This window comes from Watersipora subatra, chromosome 11 (assembly GCF_963576615.1).
Source record: "Watersipora subatra chromosome 11, tzWatSuba1.1, whole genome shotgun sequence".
Lineage (NCBI taxonomy): Eukaryota > Metazoa > Bryozoa > Gymnolaemata > Cheilostomatida > Watersiporidae > Watersipora > Watersipora subatra.
The window spans coordinates 27,818,755-27,836,263 of NC_088718.1; the positions used below are offsets into that span (position 1 = coordinate 27,818,755).

The 17,509-nt window shown below is 39.2% G+C and overlaps 1 protein-coding gene across 1 annotated transcript; it reads right to left on the reverse strand.

Moving 5' to 3' along the window:
• Window positions 1-2,419: 2,419 nt before the first annotated feature.
• Window positions 2,420-17,199, reverse strand: LOC137408773 (uncharacterized). Its single transcript, XM_068095355.1, has 5 exons — window positions 16,857-17,199; window positions 15,082-15,150; window positions 12,138-12,202; window positions 10,368-10,406; window positions 2,420-2,936 (listed from the first exon to the last, which is right to left on the reverse strand). The coding sequence occupies exons 1-5, from the start codon at window positions 17,157-17,159 to the stop codon at window positions 2,795-2,797; spliced, it is 618 nt and encodes a 205-aa protein (XP_067951456.1). The 5' UTR covers window positions 17,160-17,199; the 3' UTR covers window positions 2,420-2,794.
• Between the last annotated feature and the right edge of the window lie 310 nt (window positions 17,200-17,509).

Genomic DNA, 17,509 nt, shown 5'->3' on the forward strand with positions numbered 1-17,509 from the left:
TGTTAGCAAGTTTGCTGGTCTCAGATGAAGAGTTTGCATACTTGTGTCAGAGCCCAGGCTCGGTTATCTGGGATGATGCAGAGAGACCCATTGACAACCAAAAGGAGTGGGCTTGCCAGCCGGTCTCTAGGCAAATCTCTTGGTAACGAAAAATTCTCAGGTCAAGGCACACCTGGTCGACACTCTCATTGGCATAAAACAGACGATACCTGCTCACATACTGCCATCTAAAAATATGCCGAGCATTTCACCAATCGAGACTCCCATAGAGATTTACAAATGCTTCGATTAAGTGAAGGAAATAGAGAGAGCTGAGTTTCCCGGGCTGGCTCGGGATCCCATAATTACCTGTTAGAGACTAAGCCTGTTCAGCCGTTGGCTACTGCACAACCACCTCTGAAGAAGATAATGATAGATTTGGTCAAGCTACCAGCCAAGCGAAAGAAGGTGAATGATCTAATTGAGCACTACATCAGCGGCGATACTTAGAAGCTGGTATGCAAGACCTTGAAAGAACCCAGCACATGTGGCCTATGTGTAGTTTACTACCAACGCCGGTAAGAATCATTAGCACGCAATGCAGTATTTTGCAATTTACGTCTGCCGCTGCTGGTATCAGTACATCTTGCAAAGCCAGCATATGGCACACAGGAAGATACGCTGAAGCACCAGATATGGCAATATGGTGTACTCGGTTGACTGAGCCTGCTGGAAGCGCTTTCTACACGCTAGCGAGAGGTCATCTAACCTTGAGATGCAATTGTGCACTCCAACAATGACTGTGGCTGACTGCCTCTTAGAGAGCCGACAGCCCGGCAAGCTGTTGCGAGTACGACAGCTCAGATGAAAGAGCAACCAGCTAAAAAATTGAGGGAAAAAATGAGGACATTTTAGGACACGAGCTGCTGTGATATGGCCGAGCTCGTCTGGATCCTTTAGCTTAAAGCCGGCAGTCAACCACAGAAAAAGAGACCCGCCTTAGCTCATCAAGAGTCACCCTCCACAGCAGCCACAAAAGAGTCGAGTTACCAAACTTTTGACACGAGTAGAGTCTGGAGCTGAGAAACTAGCTTGCTTCTTCAGTGCACCAGCCGCTATGAGTCTCTCTGCAAAGGGAGGACCGTACCTTTGCAGAGACCAAAGTAGAGCAATTCAAGTTTGGGGCTAGACAGCACCGACTCTGTTCACAGCTACTTTTGCCTTCCAATGCTGAGTGGGCAAGCTTTATGGTCTCCACTGTATGACAGTGTTACGGCAGAGCGCCATGACCAGGGTCGGCTAGGATGACCTTACGAGCACCAGCACAGGCAAGTCAAGTCTTCCTATCACAATAGGAAACTAAGCCACTTGTAGGCCGACTCAGTAAGTCGAGAAAACAATGAAAGAGATTGTGAGAGAAGAATGTAAAGGGGCGGAGTCTATTGTAAGGAGATCAATATGTCAGGAGCTGTCTAACATCATTCCGGTAGAGCTAGTGCAGGATCTTTGCATGTTTGGTTATTGAATGTACATACATCGGCTTCATGTATTAGTATATCTTTGTGGTGAAATATACATTATCTGGTGAGTAAAGGCTCTGTGTGTTTATTTGCTTTGCCTGTCATGTGAACAGTAAAGGAACGTGCAGTTTTTTTACACCTCATCTAATCCCATGCTTGCTACTTCGTGGCTAATAAACAGATAAAGGAGCAGCCACGAGCATGGCAAGCCTAATTATGATCAAGGTCTATATAGTATTTAAGTGGGCGAGCATTAGGCTTTACCGTAACTTAGACTAAAAGCTGTATTTGTCTATTTGAAGCCATGTAATGCAAAAACTTTTTCATTACAAAATCAACGTTAGGCATTCGCCTAATTTAAGTGGTAAAGTTACTGCATAGAGATACCAGAATCAAATATCAGCGATAATATCAGCGATAATATCAGCGGTATACATTATTGGTAGACAAGCTTATAATGGCACACTCAATCATAGCGTGGCAGCCATAAATTCTATGCTGTACCGCTACGTGCCAATTGTGAATTTAATGAGAAATATATTTGGAACCTGTTAAATAAATTTGTATTTCTTGGCAGTATTTATGACTGGCAGTGGTATATATTAACAGTAGTTATGACTGACAAGGTATTTATTAACAAGAGTTATGACTGACAGTGGTATTTATTACCAGTAGTTATGACTGACAGTACTATTTATTAACAGTAGTTATAACTGACAGTGCTATTTATTACTAGTATTTGTGACTGACAGTGGTATTTATTAACTGTAGTTATGACTCACAGTGGTGTTTTGTCAGCATTGATGTCTCAGAGGTATTTATTGAGAGTTGTAAGTATATTTCAAATTAGTAACTTTATTCTTAGTATTAAACCTTTGAATCACTAAAAATATACTATTGAAAATGTCAAAGGCTACTTGTAAGTTTTTCGTATGAATAGGTAAGCACATATTGCATTACTAAACTATGATTTTACATATTAGTACAACGGTAATGTGAAGGAATGGCATTTGCTGTGTAGTCTAATGATTTCATGAGATTTTGACAATTTGATATGTGACATGCCATAACACTATTGATTACCATTATTACATATCGCATTACTAATATCATTGTTATAGTTAGATCAGGATAAAAGATATCAATTTTTTAAAATTTCATGTTAACAATTGACCTTTTGGTCTAAATCAGCTACTCAAGATTGTTTGTGTTATTGCGTTGATGACAAGTTTGAACGGGGCCCTAAAGGCTACAAGCGAAAGTCTTAAGATATGTGGTCTGTTATAATGGTATTTCTATGCATCAGCGGAGCCTGGGATCCAGCCAAAGTCAACTGCATCGTCAGAGTCTGAATCCTGCTCAGTGACAGCATCAAATGAAGTCTGCTTAGAAACTTTTAGTTGAGCTCTAAGGTCATCAGTTTCCTGTCTCAGTCTCCTACAACCCAGTAAAGCACATTGAGATTAAAAAGGTTAATCACAGCTTCTTCTAGTTGTCTTTAGTTTCTTGTTTGCAACATAAAAGAAAACCTTTTATAAACAAACATTGTCAACTACTGTTAGACTAATAATATAATCCTGTTTTAGATCACAGTCTGTGACATTTTTTACCATCTTTGGATTTGTTAAATTTTACTTATAAATTACACTTTGACATTAGGTGGACGCTCACCGGCTAATCTATCATAAAAGCAGATGATTGTTTTTATTTAACACTTTCGATATCAGGGCATATTTAAACAAGAAAATCACATTTACTCAATTTTAAGTATTTGTGCAGTAAAAATATCTGTAAAGGATCCGCAGTAAACTCTGTTTGCTTTATCTGGAACCGGCCACCTTGTTTAAGTATGAAACAATATATTTGTGGATAAATATAGTGTACAGTCAATGTATGTACAATACAGTCAACTGTTTTCTGTGGGTCTTTACCATGCTCTGCTGTGCTGGTGCCAGATAGTCTTCTTAAATAACGGGAAGCCCTACCTCTCTTTTCTGGGGAACTAGCAAGTTTTCCTAATGCCGGTTGATGGCTGGTCGATAACCGACCAGACGTGCTCTCAGCGTGGCCAGTTATTCTCTTGGTTGAGTCGGCTCTTCCTCCTCTCGGCCCAGTAGAGTCGAGCCATCTCTTTTTTAGGCTAGGTTAGGCTGAGCCTGCATTTTGCTGTCTAGAGGAAACTGTAGCCAAACAGTCAGCCGGGTTTGTGGCCAGATTAGAGGCCGGTTGACATCCTCCACATTGTTCCGACTAGAAATCATAAATAATTATAATCGGTACTCAGGATGGCTACCAGTTGATCTCAGAGGCTGTGCTCCCTGGAACACGTGCTTCAAGTGTTGCCTATTTTGTCACAGGGTGTTCCATTCTTGAGAGCTTAGTCCCAAATCTGACTTCAGCCATGACTTTGGTCATGTTTGACCAGTGTTGGCTGTTGGCCAATGCTAGTTTTCCCTTGTCTGGTGCTGGTCTCTGAGAATGCAACTAGTCTGCATTCCAAGATCTGGACAAAAGAGTTGACAGTGGGCTGCTTGGTTTCTCAGTTGGTAGGCTGCTTGGTTTTTCCTGGACTTAGGCAACAGCTTCCTCTATTTTAAGGCTTGTATGTACTTTTCTTCCCCGATTAGCTATGCCGACTGATTCTTGCCGAATCAGTTCCCTGTGGTCAGAGAGGGAGTGCGTGGTTTTAACTGTAGGTTGGGCTTGACCCAAGGTATGCAAGAACTTGCTCCTGTGGATCCGGTCTATGACACCACATCTTCCCCTTGGCCACTCTCGTGTCTGCCTTTGTGCTCCATGGCATGACCTCTCGACACGCGTTGCCACATGCAGGGACATATGAAAATGGCGAAATGTCGGAGTATGTGGTGTTGGCCCCTTATTTTGCTTTCTCATATCCAGAGAGATTTTACCAGTCTTATTATTTCTCTAGTCCAGCTGTGATTCCATCCTAAGTGGCTTGAAACATATATATTTCTGTTCTTGATATGGGTCACTTAGCACTCAAATCTATCTGCCTCTAGCCTGAGTGCCTTAGGTTTCGGGGTTCCAGAAGGGTCTTAAAAATCTCTAGAATATTGCCAAATCCTTAGGGTTTGTCAAAATTTCGCAAATCTTGACAAATCAACTGATTTGGTTTATTTAGCAGTTGTTTTTTCTTCTAGGCTTCTCATGAGCCAGGTGCGTAGCTGGCAAGTCTCCAAATCAGCTATTTTACGACCAGTCACAAGCAAAACAGCTGGTTCTATCTGCTCTAGCCAGCCACAGTCCTTATGAATTTTCAGCAGTGTAACCTTAGCTTGTGATAGAGGGCCGGCTTGGCCAACAACTTCTGCTCTCAAGGGTCACCTCAACATGAAAGGGGGTAAACCGGCTTGAAGAAATTTAGATCTCCAGTGTAAGGTATGATGGTAAGTCTAACAGTTCAAGTGCCGGCCCCGGTGTGGTTTGACAAGGGCACATACTGCATCAAGAGCAGGTTGAATGGAACTGGATTGGTCTAAACACCCTACATTCCCGGTCTTCATCTTTTCTGGTAGAGGTTGCTCTGCCTCATCCTTGTTAGCTTAAACCATGCAATTACATACGACCTCAAACTATTCATTCAAGTTTATGACGCCTTCTAAATGCCCTTCTTTTTTTGCTTTCAAGGGTGGCTGGCTAAGCATCATCTCAAGTGAGTCACTGAGCTTACTTTGCTGCTGGGAGTCTATATTGACTCTCAAAGTAAGAAGAATGCATTTCGTAAAGTGGCTTGGGTAGTGAATCACAAGGTTCTCTGTGAGTTGCTTGCTCAGTGGAAGTCTGTAGAGGAAATGATTTTTCACCCTATAGATGTCGAGTTTGGTGTTTTTTCAGTGTTGTTGTATTCCTTCACCAGATCACACAGAATTGGCCCATACATTTTTAGGCATGCCCAGTTTCCATAATGACCCGCTGCTGATTTGTTGCGGTTAGCTAGGGATTGTGCTGCTGGGATTGGAGCTGAAGCTGGCTTTTTTGGTCTCGAGTGCTAGCCGAGCTGTCTCAGAAAGCCAAAGGTTTTTTTTTCAAAGCTTTTAGTGTTGCAAAAGCTGGATTTTTCTGAAGGGCTCTCATACTGAGAGCTGGCTTCTAAGGGGTTCAAGCATTTGGCTTTTGAATGTGTATTTTATCACTTTTCCTGGTTAGAGTTCTAAGTCTCTATGGGCCGGTTTAGCCCTTATCATGTTGAGGTTAGTTCTTGGTTCCACAGTAGCCCAAGCTAGTTCCAGCTTTTCTAGGCCAGCTTGGTACGTTTCAGCCAGCTCTCATTTTATATGTAGAACTGTCTCTGCTGCTCTACCAGATGTGTAGTTAGGCCAAACTTTCATCACTTGACAAAGCTGACAGAACTGGCTTGCAGCTTCAGGTTGTCTCCTTTTTACCTTTTTTGTTCATCATTCAGACCCCATACCCCGAGATAGAGAGGAACTGTCTCTCAGTCCTTTTGTCAAATCTCCAACTGCTCCTGCCAAATATTGCTCTGAGTTGGCTGTAGTCTCTTCTGCATGTCTGCTACGTCTTCATGTTTTGACCAAAATTCTGCAAGAGAGAATGGTACTCCAAATGGTTTGGCAGACGCAGTTCTTATCTGAGCATGACTTTTCCTATCTTTTTTATGGCATCCCACATACTCTCTCATCAGGTGGGGGGAGAAACATGTTTCTTTATCAACTCAACCCAACTCAACAGTACTACTCTGAATGAGTTGCCCAGTTGCCTGTTATTACCCTCCCCTATTTGGTTACCTGGGGGTAGTTTGGAGTGGTGTGCAACTGATCCACACCCTACAAGTAACACAGTTTTGCCATTAGCTGGCTCTCGAGCTGCGCTCCCTGGTTTGTGTATATCAGTTCCGGCAAACCCATTAAACAGAACACTTCTTTTAGGGCACTGGTCACTACTGGTGCACAGTGGTGACCGGCGCCCTAAAAGTCCAAAAAAGGAAAATCACATTGCTAATGGATGAAGTGGTCAGACAGCATCAAGGTTCCCTTGTAGCCATTTTGTGTCACTGGCAGATACTAAACAAATGCACTACTACTTTCTGCCAGGAATTGCAGGCATATAGTCTGTCATCCTCCGGCTGTCCCTGTTTCACTTTTTTTGTGGCTTGGCACACCTCATAGCTCTAGATCAGTTTCTTTACTGTTGCTGTCAAATTTGGCTAGTACCAAATCAAGCAAAGGTGACTGATTGTCCTTTCTACTCCAGATTGGGCTAAGTCATTTGCAAAGTATCGGTTTTTTGAATAGATGGTGGGCAGACGGCGCACCATTTGCACTAGTAGTGGAGAGAAGTCAATGCCTCTGGCATTATATAGATTGTATTTTCTAAGATTTCCGATCTCAAAGATTTAGGTACTCAAGAGTGTAGCTGAACTCTGCCAGAATTTCTAGTCATCAAGCTACCTTGTTGGATGGCTCTTTCCTCGTACACAGCCAACAGATTGAGGCATGGTTAGTTCAGAACAAGAACTGTCAACCATATACAGTAGACAATATACTGTAGATAGGGTCATAAGTGGTGGTTAGCAGATTTGACCACCACCAGCAAGTCCCTCTGAGTGACAGCAATTTTTCTTGGCATTGTCAGTCTTGCTGGTGTAGGCGATCATCCTTTTTACCCTGCCCTGTATTTTGAACAATCCTGCTCCAACTCCATTTCCACTAGCTTTCGTATCCAGTATGTATGGCTGGCTCGAATCGGAGTATCCCAAGAAAGGCGCCCAGGAGATGCCATCCTTTAGGCTTTCAAAGTTCTTAGTTACCTCCTTGTTCCTTCAAGTTCATGCCTTTCATTTTTCTGTCAGCCTGGGCACCCTCTCCCGCCTGCGTAGATAGGTGTCAAAAGCTGATGTGATGACTATGATGTCATCAAGGAAGCTTAACAGCATTTGCTAGCAAAGGCAATGCAAAACCTGGTTCATTAGCCTCTAATAGGTGGCTTGAGCTGAGGTTGGCCTAAAATGTAGAACTTTAAAGGTTCTAGAGGCTAAAACAGGTTGCAAGTGCTGACTTCTTCTGATCATCAGCATCTAAAGGCACCTGCCAGTAGCCACTGATCAGATCTAATCGACTAAAAAAGTTTTTGCTAGATAGGACGTTTAGGGTGTCATTGGTTTGTAAGAGGAAGTAAGCATCCTGGTCGAGGACCTCATTCGATCATTAGTAGTTGACACAGAGCCAACATTTCCTGCATTTTTTGGACCAACTGGAAAGCTTTAGGTATCTTTGACTGTCTCGATAAGTTTTTAAAAGGAATTATTTGCCTCAGCTTCCATCTTCAGTGCTAGTTGCTTGAGGGTTGACAACTGAAACAATTTCCTTCGTTTAGTAAAATGGAGTGTTTTTATTTGGAAGTCCAGTCCACATCTTCTTATCTCATGCTGAACATAGCTTGACACTATGTTCAGCAGTTGCATAGTATAGCAGCGCTGGCTTCTTGCAGTTTTTCTTGGCTGCTTGGAACAGGTTCTCCAGGTGGGTTGGCACTTCCACCTCCTGTGCTTTTGGATCCTGGGCTATTTGGCCTAGGCAGAAGATTGGCTTGTGCATTAAGCTTCATCTATCTGGTGCTCTTCTTCTCTCATATAAGTCTCAACTACGACGATGGCTCAGAATGTCAGGAACTGCTCAAAGAGGGTAAGCCATAGCATGATGACGCTTGTCCTCGACCTAAACCAGTTTAAGCTAAGAGCCAGTGGAAGACATCCATAGAGTCTCTCTAACAGTCTTAACTGGGTAGCAGTTTGAGTAGTATTTAATGACCATCTCTGTCCGAGCCGATATCTCTATGTCTTTCACTATATGAACTTTACTCAGCAACAACCACTCATTTTTACCTGTGCATGGCAGTGGCCTTCTTTTCACAAAACTACGGGCAGCTAGACTTCCATAGAGCACTTGTGAGTTACCAGAAATGGCCAAGACCGGGGTTCAAGGCATAATCATAAACCTTTCTAATATGTCGACCAGGCGGTTCATATATCTTTGCGCATCGAGCGCACCAGTCGGCCATGCCTATGTCCTTTTCTTGCGAGCTTACCCTTTAGAGACTTGAAGGCAGGTTATGGCAGTTCAGCCTCCACCAGTCCATGAGACGTTTTGCCTTGAGTTATTTGGGCCCCTTACATTTCTCACAAAAAAGCCTCATTTAAAGCCTGTTTTGGAAATTCATGCAGGAGTTTGCTGGCACGTGTGGAGTTCAAACCCAAAAGATCCTACATGTTTTCATCAGTAACAAGAATCCACAGTAAACCTTTGCTGCTCCACCTACAACCAGCAGCTTTGTTTGAGTATAATTTAATATATATATTTATATATATATAAATGAATATATTGTACATTAAATGTCTGCGCAATACAATCGACTGTTTTCTGTAAGGCTTCTTAGTGCTCTGCTGTACTGGTGCCAGATAATCTTCTTATAGAGTAGGAAGCCCAGCTTGTCTCTTTCGGGAACCAGCCAGTCTTCCTGGTGCCTGTCTGGTAGTCGACTGATTCTCCTAGTGGCAGCCTTTAGCTCTGTGGTCGTGCTCTCGGCTGAGCCGGTCATTCTCAAGGCTGGGTAGATCCTTCCTCCTCTCACCCTAATAAGGTTGAGCTGTCATTTTTGGTCTTACAAAGCAAAACCATTTTTTGCCAGTCAGAGGATGCTGTAGCCAGCTGGTAGGCCGGGTTTTTGACCAAGATGAGGGTTAGCTGGCATTTTCTGCACATCATGATGATAGTATTGTAGAGGTGTTGATCAAGTTCAAGACCAGAAGATCTTTTGTGTTTTATCTGTAATGGACAGCAATAGCTGATCGTAAAGCCAATGGGTGCTATCACAACCGGCAGGTTGTGATGCTAAACCACTAAAGCTAAGTGGTTGGCTCGGTTTCTTTCAGCTGCTAGAGACTTGGGTAAGCTCCGCCAAACAAAGTCAATGGGATACCGAGCCGGCTCTCGACCAGGTCGAAAGTACGGCTAGACATTGGCTAGTAGAACAGCCAGTAGGACAGCTGTTCCAACCACTGACCCGGCCAAGTTAAAGACCGACTTGCTACCAAGTCGGCTTTGCAAAGACTGACCTGTTCCTTTTCCGGAAAAGCTGCGGAGCCTAATGACAACAACTGTATAAAAGGATCCTGAAGAAGCTAAGCATGCCAGAGCATAAGGAGGAATTATTCTATGCATTTGATTATATGTGCACTCTTAACTGTAACTAATATATATATTTGAGAAATATATATTTGCTTTATATACTCAAAGTGGTGTCGTTTCTTGTAGAGTAGTGAAGGGTCGCAGTGAATTCCTTCACAAATTGTAGCTTTAAGGCTAGACTGGCTTAAGGCACACAATTTAACAAACATGTTAGCTTGATAGTTTATTGTGTTATATGTTGCTAAATATACACAAATACACAAATATCAAGGCACTAATAAAATTGCTTAAAGTCCATAGATCTAAAATTAGTGAAACTTTATAGCTGTATTGCGTCTGGCGTGTTTGGTTATTGCTACAAAAAATTTTAATAAAAAATATTTTTTGAAAAGTGAGACTACACTCAGTGTAGCCAGACTACCATCAGGATGAGTTGTAAACTTGATGTTTTCTATTGACTTAGCGCGTGTAGATAACTCCTTTATTTGTTTAAGTACAGCTACGATAGGCTAATTAATTAACTACTGACAAATAAAAAACGACCCTTACTAAAGACCAAACTACTAGACAACCATAATGGGAAACATTTTACGACCCTTACTAAAGCCACACCTTACCACTCTTGGTCATACGCAAATGCCTGACAGAGCCATACTACGCGGCTCAAAGGAGAAAAAGAGTTGAACAAAAGTAAACTTACTCAATTTCTTCCTTCAGGTACCCTTTATCTTGCTTGAGACTAAAATACACAAGAACAACATTAAAAGTAGCTGACAGACCAAGTAAATAATCAAAATAAACATCAGTCATATAGCAATTCCTGTACAACATGTCTCATCTGCATTATCCATGGTCAAAGGGAGCCATAGAAAGTACAGATAAGGGGACCCATTGGCTGCAATTATACATTCTACAGACCATTGCAAAAACATCAATATTGTAAACTGGCTTACCAAAACCTTGCTACAAGTCTGTTTTATTTACAGAAACAAGGTTAGTAAATCCACTTTACACGATTTTTGATCAGCGTGAGTTCAATTTTAATAATTTCTGGTCAAATGATAAATATAATTATGGCAATTATTGATAACAATTTCTCCAAACTAAGAAATTACGGTTTTCTTTTATCTAACAAGCTCTTTCTGATGAGTTTCAACATGTAGCCGGCTCTTTAACATTTTCCCTGTAAATTATTTTGTGGTCTCTCATATATAGTGCCTACCCGCCTTACAAAAACTGCTCAGCAAGCTACTGCATGAACTATTTCCATAGTCGAGAAGGAATTCAACTCTCACGTCTTTACATAGAGTGAACCTCAAAAATTCTTATTAGGCGCAATTACTCACGATTACTCACTTCTCTAGCAAGGAACATTGCTCATACATTGTATAACTTCTCACAACTAACAGTTGATGAGAATATAACTCAAATGTCTTTGCATAGACATATAAAATTGATCTTAACACGCCTTCCTGAGCCTATTTATTAGCTTTCATAGCACTGAACTTTGCTTCTCCCTATAGTTTCAAAATTTATATCAAACTATTTTTGGTCATAATACAGCAGACAGCGATGTTTGAATTGCTTCTAGAGCATCTATAATTAAAACTCTTGTAATGGTTGTTGGAGGTAAAGGAAAAGTTTTCCGTGACACGCGTGTTGAAGAAGAGACTTGTGATAGCCAAGCAAACGTTTAACTAAACCCCTAGTGCAATAATTGCTTTTCATAAATGTAAACCTACTAAACTGCTGCCACTCCCTTATCTCTTCTAAGGGTTTTCATCAGTCATACCTTACAGACATTAAAATACAAAGTTGAGGAAAGGGAAAGAGTTAAATATTTACTATATTAGCGTAAGGGTAAATCGCTTTTCATTTTTGTACTGTACCAAGGAATAAGTTTTATCAAAATCTGTGTCATAATAATAAATATTTCCCCAGGAATAAAATCTTATACAGCAGTCAAGCCTACCATAACAGTAAAGTTTTACAAAGCTGTAAAACTTTCGATAACAGTACGGATTTTTATAGCTGTGTAGCGTAAAGTTTTACACATCAATAAAACATTGTAGAGCATGAAGCTTTAAACAGCAATAAAGCATTGTAGCATCAAGCTTTATGGTAAAGCGATCTGAAAAGTAAAACTTTCAAAACAGTGAAGCTTAATATATCAGTACATTTTTACACAGCAATAAAGCCTTGTTTATTGCAATGCTTTACATAAGCAATAAAAATATGGATAGCATGGAACTTTCCAGCAAACATTGTATACATGTACCATAAAGCTTTACAGCTCAATAAAGCCTCGCAGAGCATCAAGCTTTGCATAGCAATAAAGCATTGCATAGTATTATGCTTTACACCACAATAGAGCTCTGCATAGCATAAATCTTTATATAGCAATAAAGCCTTGCACACTAGTTTACTTAGTACGTTCTATTAACTCTTTAATTGCTGCAAAGCAACTTACCGTATGTTATCCTTCAGAACTCCCTTGAACTTTCCATACACAGACATTGCACGAGGCCGCTTGGTCTGTTTAAAGAAAGTAAAAGCACAAATGGTAATTACTGTTGGACCAAGTGGTATTTGAGACTAGAAGAGAGTTCATCTATGAAACTCTATGGCCCATAACAACTTGATTAGTTTAGATCGCAAGCCTTAGTGGAGTACAACTCAACTGAAGTAAATATAATTCATTTAATTAGTAATTTCATTTCACTGGATTGCAAAATAGACTGTTTAGCATTTTTTGATATAATATTTACATTCTACGCATGTCTATTGTTAGAGAAAGCAAATCAAGTAAAATAAGTTCTAAGAGACTTATTCTCCCTTGTATGTTGGTGAGCCGTTGTACTAGTTTTACGAAGTACACTGCTCACACCAATATTATACTCCTCTCTATTTTTAAATTGAAAAAGCTAGTGTTTGTGTATGTTTGTGTATTTGAGTTTGTGTTTGTGTGTGCGTGTGTGGATGTGTGCATGTGTGTGTGTGTGTGCGTGCGTGCGTGCATGCGTGTGTGTGTGTGTGTGGATGTGTGTGTGTGTGCGTGCGTGCGTGCGCGCGCGCGCGTGCGTGCGTGCGTGCGTGCGTGCGTGCGTGCGTGTGTGTGTGTGTGTGTGTGTGCGTGTGTGTGCATGTGGGTGTGTGTGGGCATGTGTGTTCGCAAGTGTACACGATTGTGTGTGAGCACATGTTTGCATGTCTGTCTGTGTTCGCATGTGTGCATGCAAGTGTATGTATGTTGTAATTACCCAACAGTTTTGTATTTTCACGCTTTAAGAGGCATTTAGGCTGACAAAATCTAGTGCAGCATATGTTGTGTTTTTGGGTGAAAAGTAAGCAACAGTTTTTTGGTTAGCTTACAACTAAACATTGTTGAAAGTTGTCATTTAGTTGAATAAACATTGACTTATCCTTCCCACATTTTGCTCACTCATCATACCTTATAATCTAAAGTGTCTTACAAGATGCTGCAATATGGCTGGACCGCATTAATCTACAATACTATGTATAGTATCTATATATATGTATCTATATACATATACTAGCTGTGCTACCCGACGTTGCCCGGGTAATAAAAAAGTCTTCGGACAGAAAATCGATTTGTGTTAAAGATATAACAACATTTGCCATTCTAACTTTCAAATTAAATATCATGGGAGAAGTGTTTTATGTAGTTGAAATAAATTAAGAGAAAATAAAAACAACTGCTAAGGCTTTCAAACTTTGTCAAACAACTGTAAGTTTAAAACTTCATACCATGAGGAAAAAGTTTTGAGCAAGACAACTGAATTTAAAATAAATAAAACAGCTGTAAAGGTTTTCAAACCACTATAAATTTAAAATTTCATAACCTGAAAGAAGTGTTTCGTTGAAATAAATTAGAAAGAAAATTAAAAAATGTAAAGAAGTTTAAATGTAAATGTGAAATCATTAGCAAGTAATGGCAAAATATAGTCTATTTTACCACGATTACAATCCAAAATTATTTGATATACAATTATAGGATTTCAATTCATTTCAGTGAAATATGATAAAATTAGTTTCTGGCATCAAAAGAAAAAATTATAGTGATTATAAAAAAATTAAAAAGCCAACAGAACGGTTATTATAACTACCCTAGGACACTTATATTTCGCTAGTATTTAGTTTCGTGAGTAGCATACAGAGTAAAATTTCGCTGCAACTTAATTTCGCGGCTCTGATGAGTGCGAAAATATAGTGATGTGAAAATAAATGCAGTGGAAAAAACAGATTACATTCCTCAGGTCCAGTTTGCTAATAAGAAAAAAGTTCAATTTGGGACTAGTTCGTAATTGCAAACCACAGGTTGAAATGTGTGGGTGAGATCGGCAATTCAATTTGATCACTTGCTGCCATTTGTTTCTTAGACTATCAATGACGTTTAGGTCCCTCCCGCCGTGACTTTCACACTCGAATCCCAAGAAGAAGAAAATAGATAGGTAACAACCAACTTCACAACCAAAACTGTATAACCCTTACGCTGCCATAAACGCATTTTTTCCGTTTTCTAGGGGCCACTGCCATAAACGCATTTTTGGACTTTCTCAGCAATTGTCTGGTAACCTGATTTTATTATTTGTTGACCACATAACCCACGGTCTTTAAGTGTTTTATGAAATTGACTGTGTTGTCCGAAGATTTCTCTATAAAATCAGCCTAAAACAACGAAGCAATTTTAAACTTTTGTTTGAGAATTGCTAATCTAAAAACGAACATTTTTCTGTGAGTTCATTAACTACCCCGCGCGAGTCATAAAACAGGTAATTAGTTGTTGATGACATAATAGCCAATTTACATTTTTGTGATTATACAGATAATTAAAGTAGAACTTGAAAAAATACTGTATACATATCATGAAGCAATATCGGCAATTTCGGTGAAATGGCTGGCACTAGGTCGGTAGCTAGTTTGTACATGGTTGGCAGTGGAAGAGATAATGTGGTTAGACCTGATGAGGGTTGATATTGTTTTTGGTTGGTAATAAAATTCATCACTACAATAATTATTCTGCAATTTTATGACTTCACCTATCAGACTTTCATCCTCATCAGTTACAAATTCGGTGACTAAACTGATATAATCTTAATTTGCTTTGCCATGCTGCTCAGTCGGTGTATTAGCTATAATGAGTTTACCAGAAATTTTCCATTGATCCCAACCACAAACGAAAATTGCCTGCATTTCTAATATGACGATTTTAGTGTGGATATCAATGAACAAAGCTATTTAACTTCGCGTTTCGCTCGTTCGTTATGATAGTTTAGTTTCGCTCATTAAATTTTCGCGAGAGGATGACACCACGAAAACGCGAAAGTTAGATGCCGCAAATACATAAGTGTCCTAGGGTAGTAACAGCACAAATAGTAGTTGTCTCATCTTACCTTCTTGTCTCTAGTAAAGAGATTTGTAGCCAATGAAATGTCACATTCAAAATATTCATCTGCAGGCTTCTGTCAAACAAACAAAAGACTGAATCGCTGATGAAACTACGTAAATTAACTGCTTGCAGTCTTTTATTGATAGACTAGGTGAATGTCCGGAGTTGCCCGAGGAATAAAAAAACTTTAGCTAGAAAATGTAATTTTCTCTAACATATACAACATTTAATATTTTAACTTTTAAACTTCATATCATGGGAAAAACTTCATATCATATTTATGTGCAGATCAAATGAATTAAGAAAAAAAAACTGTAAAGGTTTCAAACTTTTTCAAACACCAATAACTTTTAAATTTCATATCATAAAAGAAATGTTTTGTTGAAATATATTAGGAGGAAAAATAAAACTGTAAAGGTGTTTAAATGTGAAATCATTAACAAGTAATAGCTAGACATAGTTTGTTTTGCTATGATTACAATGAAAAATTATTTGGTATACGATTATATGATTTTAGTTCGTTTCAGTGTTGGCATCTTAAGGCAAAAAAAATCGAATAAATGTATAGAGCATCATTGAAACCCATAATCATTATCTAATACAATCAATCACTACCTGGTAAAAATCATCAGCATTAACAATAGTAACAAAACAATATGTTAACTTTTGTAACTATTATTACCTACAATAACTTTATTGCATTTTGTGGTTATGATCTGCAAGAAAATGTAATATTACAATGTACTACATGCAGAGTTCTTACCTTCAAGACAGGCATGTAACATAAATGCTGAATCTAGCTCATACGAATTTAGCTTACTCAAAAAATACTTGAAGGAAGTTTTATTATGCATTTTAATAAACTTTTAGCCAAAGTTTTATCACTCATCTGTTTGCAAACCTGTTTTTACCATAACAGATGATGCTGAACTGAGATACATTTGCCAAAATCTAATTTCAAGAAGAATTACCATTGGTATCGTTTCGTGGAAAACAAGTTAGCCCTAGTATGGCAATAACAAGAAGGTATCTATGAAACTCGAGGATGAAGCCCTAGTATGGCGAGGATGAAAAAAACATAGATTTAATAGAGTTTCAATTATTACGCCATTTAGCGCGTAAAATCATGAAAAGGGGTGTATAAAGCGTATAATAAGGGCTTCAATCAAAAGAGCTTTCGTGGACCGGTGGATATACAATTGGATTGTCAAACAGCTGCTGCAATAATTATGAGTTCAAATTCAAAAGGTGCAAGGTTTTAATTCTAAGATTTTAATAGCTATGGACAGACAGATAAACAAACATTGAGAGTTTCATATATAGATAGATGGGTGCAACATGTCAGCATAAAACTTTTGCATGACAGCAGCCACACAACAAAATGCCTATTAAAATAATAATGAACCTATAGATCTTCTTACTACATAACTCAATCAGTTTTTGTTAGCCCAAGGAATTATCCCTTGAGTAAATACTCAGGCAATATCTTTAAGCATCTACATGTATTTTGTTATTTCACACTTTCTAAGCTTTCTAAAATGTGATTTTTCAGCAATGTTTTCATTGCTGTTGAAATGAATTGATTCAATTAGCATGCAAAAAAGGGACAAAATTTTAGTTTAATACAATTTCATTTGAAATGTATTATAAAGGAGTGAGTGTTGCACCACAAATAGAAACACATGGTGTAATATAACACGCATGACTGATTGCGAGTTACAGATCCTTGGCTATGAATATGAGATCAAAACAGCAATAAAGTTTACTTCAATTACCTACCGATTTGCGAGGTCCATTTTCAGCAAGTTCTGGTACATATGAAGACAAATATACGTTTGTCAGGGTGCTCCAGTTATCAAACAATTCTTTAATTGTCTCCGAATTTTCTCCATCAGGCATGCAAGGATTTTCGATAGCATCGACGATGTCTGCTAAACCTCTTGTGCCAGGTGCTTCGAAAGGAGGATATGGACGCGCTTTCAGTTCAGCTTCTTCTTCTTCTGGATAAAAGATGAATCCGTTCAATTCTCCTTTAGCCAATCTTCGTAACCCTATGTCCATGCTTCGCACTAGTTCATGCATCACCCCCAGCTTAAGTTTTTTGCAGGCTGTTTTTAGCAGTTTGTAGTTTTCTTCAGTTATTTGGTCGTCACCACTTTTGGCATTTTGAGTGAGCTCTTCTCTGTGTTCGTTGTAAAATTGTACTGCTTCCGAGTAGTACAAACTAACCATCTGGTCAGCTTGCTTTCGTAGTTTGTTGATAAAGAAAATGCCATTATCCACCTTTTCAACAGCTTTTAAAAACTTGCTTTGCATTGCATCAAAACTTAAATATTGGGAGGCTAGCCTCGTTGCTATCTCATCCAGGTTTTCTGCATCATAGATCAATCCCAGCAATGGCTTCTGAGTCTGATCTAAAGTAACACCAAAAT